The sequence below is a fragment of the Bremia lactucae genome, linkage group LG2 (assembly GCF_004359215.1).
Source record: "Bremia lactucae strain SF5 linkage group LG2, whole genome shotgun sequence".
Taxonomy (NCBI): domain Eukaryota; phylum Oomycota; class Peronosporomycetes; order Peronosporales; family Peronosporaceae; genus Bremia; species Bremia lactucae.
This window is the reverse complement of record NC_090611.1, coordinates 3,094,730-3,101,197: the sequence shown is the minus strand read 5'-3', so window position 1 is coordinate 3,101,197 and position 6,468 is coordinate 3,094,730. Positions and strand designations below refer to the sequence as shown.

The 6,468-nt window shown below is 44.0% G+C and overlaps 1 protein-coding gene across 1 annotated transcript; it reads left to right on the top strand.

Annotated features, from left to right (window-relative positions):
* Positions 1–329: 329 nt before the first annotated feature.
* CCR75_000982 (uncharacterized protein) lies at positions 330–809 on the top strand (the record flags this gene model as incomplete). Its single annotated transcript, XM_067959087.1, has 1 exon — positions 330–809. One exon carries the CDS (start codon positions 330–332, stop codon positions 807–809), a length of 480 nt encoding a protein of 159 aa, XP_067821401.1.
* Positions 810–6,468: the final 5,659 nt, after the last annotated feature.

Here is a 6,468-nt window from a genome sequence, read left to right as displayed (position 1 = left end):
CGGTGGACGATATGCCTCAAAGGGGACAAAAGCTTGTTTAAGACTGAAGTCCTCCAGTTCCGCTATAGGGATCGCTTGGTCGAGCGACTCTAATTCTAGCTGGAACATGTGGGTCTTACCAAAGCCTTCTGCAATACCTTTAACAAACACAGTTTCATGCGTTTGTTCATCATTTGGATGTCGAACGATACAACTGACGAGGTATCGTGTATGTTGGGCATAAGCGTGAAGGTCACGCTTGCCCTGCTTTAAATCCAGGAGCTCGGCTAAAGCCCTGAATTCGGGACTTGGCGGCTCAAATGTTTGTCTGAGCCGGGTCTTAAGACCTCATGCGACTCAAAGACTCATGGGTTGTGAAGCTTGAGCCCCAAGGCCCAACATTTGGCACATCCGGCTTAGTTGGACATGCCAACTTTCACTTTCGTCGCATCACCACTGATAGACGAGCTTCTATGGCGTCGTCTAGCTTGACGAACCATCTCAAAAGGAAGTCGCATTCGACTGCCTTAAACTTAGAGATTTCGATCTTTAAGCTTTCGGGTCGACGCGGAAGCGTCAGCACATTAGAAGCATTTACAATGCTGCTGTCTCAACAGTTCCAATTGTTGAGCACCCTGGTATCTCCACACCTCCGCGTGCTGGTGAAGCAAGGCTACTTTATCACGGGCCACGTCGAGTTTGTGTTTAATGAGCTCGGATATGGCCGCATGCTGTTTATCTCTTCCCAGAGTGTTCCGCATGATGCCAACGGCTGGCCCGCCTGCGACCGAACTCATTCGTTCGATCGCTCTCCATTTAAGCTCACATAAATGAGTAAGCCCTTCACCCGTCGTCGTGATGGCCTTCTGAGGGGCTGGAAAGCTCCTCCTTCTTCATCCAACATGTCCATGTTAGATGGAACGTCCGTAGGGCGTTGAACGGGCTACAAAGTGCTTGGTATAACGGGGCACCTTTCACTAGTACCGATCAGTTCTAGGTAACCTTACAAAAATTACAGTGTAGGTCAGGTGCCAGCTGAGGGTCTTTAACTAAGCCTTAGAATTAAGAAAACGTAAAACTGTATGAATATATTTAGTTTTCTCCGTAACGATCTTCTATCTACTACTGAACTTATTATATCAATAATTAACTAAGTATGGCGCCTCCTTGCGCACCGAACGATTGTGTCTTACAACGATTGGCGGATTAAATTTAGACTTAAATTAACCAATCAATAAAGCTAAAGTCTTATTGCATCAATAAGATCAAATTTGATATTATAATAACTATTTAAGTCAAAATTACTAAAGATAATAATTTGCACCTTTTTATTTCCTCTCATAGGAAATAATATTTAGTATTCCTTTTACAGAAAAATTACTTATGTAACGGGACAACCCGCTACATAGTCCACCTTCCCAGTATATTTTCTGTCGCTTGAGAAACGACCATATCACAGGCAAAGTGAGAAGTTTCCAAAGCAAGACCGACCATATCTTAGGCAAAGTGAATGGTTATTAAAAGTAAGGCGTGACGATGAAAAAGTGGCTAAGGGGGTTAGCAGACCGAGGTGATTCTCAAAGCCTGAACATGTGCCAATCCCACATCCTTAGCAAAGGTAAATATTAAGAAATAATACAGGGAATTCCTAAACTCACCCTTGCTTTTTCCTAAACTCACACCATCCATTTTCTAGCCAATCAAATGACATTATTACAGCCCGTCATATTTCATTAAAAATATCAGCGTCGAAATCTCCGCGCGCGATCAGCATCGTTGAAATCTCCGCGCACGACTAGCAACATCAAAATCTGCCGTCAATCATCCACCTTTCTAAACTAACTACACTATTTTTCGCAGGCGCTATAGCTTTCACAGCGCCCGGGATGTCCGCTAGGATACAGGCAGCGATCCAAATATATACCTACGCCCGGACCCCCTTAGTTCCAACGGCGGCGTCAAAATTGCACGGCATTACACCCTATTGTTCTGTCGTCATGTCTATTTTCTCAAAACGATAACGCAATTGGGAAAACAGCAAAATGTTTTTATTGAATGTAATTGAAATAAGTAAATTAATTACTTGATTGATTAAAGGATGAACTCGATGCAGGACGCAACCTGCGACTCCTGGCATTATGTCCTGTTGTCTGACAGATACTGCATCTGGGAAGGCGACGGGTTTGCGGATTAGGTATCCGAGTTTGTAGATTAGATATCCGAGTTTGTGGATTAGATATTCAAGTTTGATTTTCTGCCTGGACGTACTCAAAGGCTGAAAGGTCTCTTTGCGTTGATAGCGCGAACCTGATGGCCTGCCTCTTCCCTGATTGTTGGAGGATCTTGGATTAATTTGTTTGTGTTTAGGTATCACGAATTAAAGTGTATATGTGATGTTGCCGATGAGGTAGCTCCAGAGCTAGCAAATCAAAATATTCCTGTCTTTCTTGATTAATGATGCAAATAGGCAATGATAGGTTGATGGGTGTTTCCTGCTTGAGCCACCATTGTAAGTCAAAGTATTCTTGTGCAAGTGGTGTCTTGCGTTGATTTAGCTGATGAAATTTATGTTCACATGGAATGCCCAGGGTCTGGTGATGTACACCGGTGCAAGTGGTCCTTGGTATTCTGCTATTGCTGCTGTTGCGGGCTAATTGATGCTGTTTGCGGACTATATTCAATGCATGCTATAATATCTCTCTTTGGACTCCATGCCACATTGGATTTCCAAATCTTATTGTGTCCACGCAGATGGATTGAATTGCATTGGTATTCTGAATTTTGTTGAATTGATTTGCACAAGAAAGCCCAATCCTATTGTAAACAGACAATAAGTCCTTTGAATTTATACAGACGCATTTTCTTAATGTTGCGTGCATCCCTACTGCTCGCGAGCTAGAAGTTTGACCGAAGTTCTTTACGCAATTGGTCCGCAAAGAAACCAACTACATAATATGGTCTACAAATTAGTTAGGATAGCAGATTAATAACAATAAAAAATAAAAATACCAACACCAACCTTCTCTTTCTACGCTAACCATGTTTGTTCAGCTTTTCTGGACCGCGCAACTTTCAATGGAAAGCCGTCAGATAATGCCGCAGCTCTAATGGCTTGTTCACCATCCTCAAGTGAGATCCACGTAGATTCCAGAAGGCTTAAGATTTATATTTTTCAGGAAGGTGGATGATGTTGCTAGTCGTGCGCGAAGATTTTAACGTTGCTGATCGTGCACGGAGATTCGACGTTGATATATTTCATAAAATGTGGTGGGCTTTAATTATGACCTTTGATTGGCTTAAAAAATATGGAGTGAGTTAAAGAAAAAGCGAGTGTGTGTTTACGAATTCCCATAATATATTAGATATTAATTGTGACAAGGTGTATCGTTACATGAAATTAACACTTCAGGTTGTTAATTAATATATTATCTAAGGTAGATAATATTTGGAGAATATTACTTTATATAGTGATGCTCGGAAATCTTACCCATTAATAGGTATAAGCCGTTATATCTATTTATCCCGCAGACTGATCAGTTAACGAGTTTTTCGGACAGAGTGAAGCTACGGGTCCACAGACGTGCAGCTGTAAACGTAAGGCACGAGAGAGACGGATAAGATTTCAATTGCATGTTTAGTATTAGTATATAATTAAGTTAGCATTTACAGATAGTAAGAAGAAGACACTCAATTATATTAATGCAGTTTTTCATTAACCCTCTTTAAAAAAAATGTTATAAAGAAAGTCTTCCTCTGCACGTACTAGTGTACGTGAAGTGACGTAAGGCACCACTCGCAACTGAAGCAGTGCGACGTGGACTTGTACTGAAGCAGTACAAGTCGTAGTGTCCCGTTACACCTGGTAGCACTTTGTAGTCCGTCTAAGGGCCACATTTTCTTCATCTAACATGGACATGTCAGATGATAGTGGGAATACGCATCACGTTTCGCTGATAGCTACTCCTTTCTAAGTGACATAGAAAGGAGTGCGGTTGAACGAATGAGTTTGACCGTAGGAAGCGATGCCATCTTGGCCATGCTGTCCGGTTTGGACATAGATGCCCTCCATTCAGCCATCGCCAAGTTCATACAACATGAACTTGACGAGGTGAAGGAGAAGGTAGCCTTGCTGAATCAGCAAGGCTCTTAACAGGCAGAATTGTGAGCTTACAACCGGTTCTGACCTCTGTACCTGGGATTACGCACACGCGTCGTCCCGAAACTCTAAAGATTGACATCTCTAAGTATAGGGGAGTCGAAGAAGACTCCCTCTTAACATGGTTTGTCGAGTTGGACGATGCCATAAGGGCACATCACATCCTCGACGAACAAAGGCAAGTCGCATTCGCTCAATATAATTTGGCAAGTCGTGCCAAAACTTGTGCACTAGGCCTTAACTTGCGCGACCCATACGTCGTTGGGTCACTAGAATCTTTAAAAGCCCGGCTCGAACAGACGCTTGAACCGCCTAGGGCTCGTTCAGAGCTCGTACAGAGCTTCTGAAACTTAAGCAAGGCAAGCGTGATGTTCACGCTTATGCCTAGCACATACGACTCTTAGCGAGTTGTGTCCCAAACAACCCATTTCATAGACACACGTTGATTACGTTATTCATGCAAGGTCTTACGGATGGTCCCGTAAAGACCCACCTGTTCCGCTTGGAACTGGATAAGCTTGAAGAAGCGATATCCGTTGCGGAACAGGAGGACTTTAGCTTCAGACAGGCTCAAGCTAGTTCGTCATCGTATCGTCCTCCAAGACGACACGAGCTAGGAGGTCCAGAGCCCATGGACCTCTCTTACGTCGAAAGCGAGAAACCTCGCTTTTCGAGCAATAAGCGATTGCAGAAATGACATCGCTGCCTAAAATTAGGACACTACGCTCATGAGTGTAGTGCCCCACGCCCAGTACCGAAAGGTACTGAACGAAATTTTTGACCGAATGCTAAGAAGAGCAGCGGTCGCGGATCCGACGTTGTTGCGAAATCGCAACGGCGAGGCGGACCGCCAAAAAATGGTCGGGGTCAGTAGGGGCGCAACGCCCTACTGATCCAGCAACCTCAAGAGAATTTGCAAATCTCTTGACGAAAGTTGCTCCAGACACACAATCATTATGTGTCTCTGCACCTGGTGATGAGGTATCCCTCATCACCTTGAAGTTATAAGCGACAAATAATTTGTCACTAAGAGCCCTAGTGGACTGCGGAGCGTCGAATAACTTTAATCTCGCCAGTCACTAGAGGGTCGTAGACTCAAATATGTTGGGCGCGACATCCCTCCAACGAGGATGATGGTGCGTCTAGCGACGGGCGCATCGATAACAGTAATGAAACGCGTAGTGAAATTTCACTAGACGTTAAAAGAATTACAGTACGAAGATGATTACATCGTACTGGATTTGGATGATTCTCATTTAACGTAAAAGGTGGACGTTGTGAGGCTTGCCAGGGCGATGGTTTAATTAAAATTGAAATGCACTTTTTGCCAGATGTTTATGTGAATTGCGATGTATGTAATGGACAAAGATATAACCGCGAGACATTAGAAGTGAAATATAATGGTAAAAATATTGCAGAAGTCTTGGGTATGACAGTGGAAGACGCAGCAAAAATTTTCGAAAAAGTTCCAGCAATACATGAAAAGCTATTAACCCTTAATGAAGTAGGGCTTGGGTATTTGATGTCGTCCTAGGTTTACCTTGGCTCAGAAAATATGAGCCAATAACCAGCTGGCAGCATCGATCCGTAAAGATACCTGCCACTTGTTCATCAGATGGCCATCTGATGAACGTCTTGGAGCGTCCACAAGCGTATGGATGTACTACGAGTGAGTGCGATGGCCTTACTTGTGGTACGGTCGTTAGTACAACTGCACAAGATCACAGTGTGATTACCAATCACATTGTGGAGTCAGCTGCCGGCGGCTGTGTTAATGCACAGGCAGCGCCGAAGGTCCACCACTCGAAAAGGTCGAGTGGATTGAGACATGAATGTACGCTTAGTGGGCGACATTCAAGGAGTATACCGGTTGCCCAGAAAGGACAACACGATGATCCAAGGTCGAGTAGAGAGTCGACCGTAGTGGACCCGACTGTGATAGCGCAATCACACTCGGAAGACGTTGAGGGAAGAGGTCCCCACGTATTTGAGGAGAAATCCCCTCAAATGGTAGAAGTTACTAGACTTCTAAATCCCGAGGGATTAATCCCCCGGCAGCCTGTGGATAAATCCCAGGAAGAAACCGAGACATTAAATGTCTTGGTTAATGACGGATCGAGAGTAGGCGCTTCTACTCTTGATCTGTATGCGCCTCCGAAGTTAACTTCGGAGATAACTCAATTACCAACCCTAGAACCTAAGCGGTTCTTGAGAGATCTGCATTGTGGGAAAATCAAGCAGATCTGCGTACTCGTCACAGAGGACGATTACGTAACCGACATTCGGTCAGCGGTAATTTTTGCAGAGAACGAACGGGTTCTCAGCAGCTCATC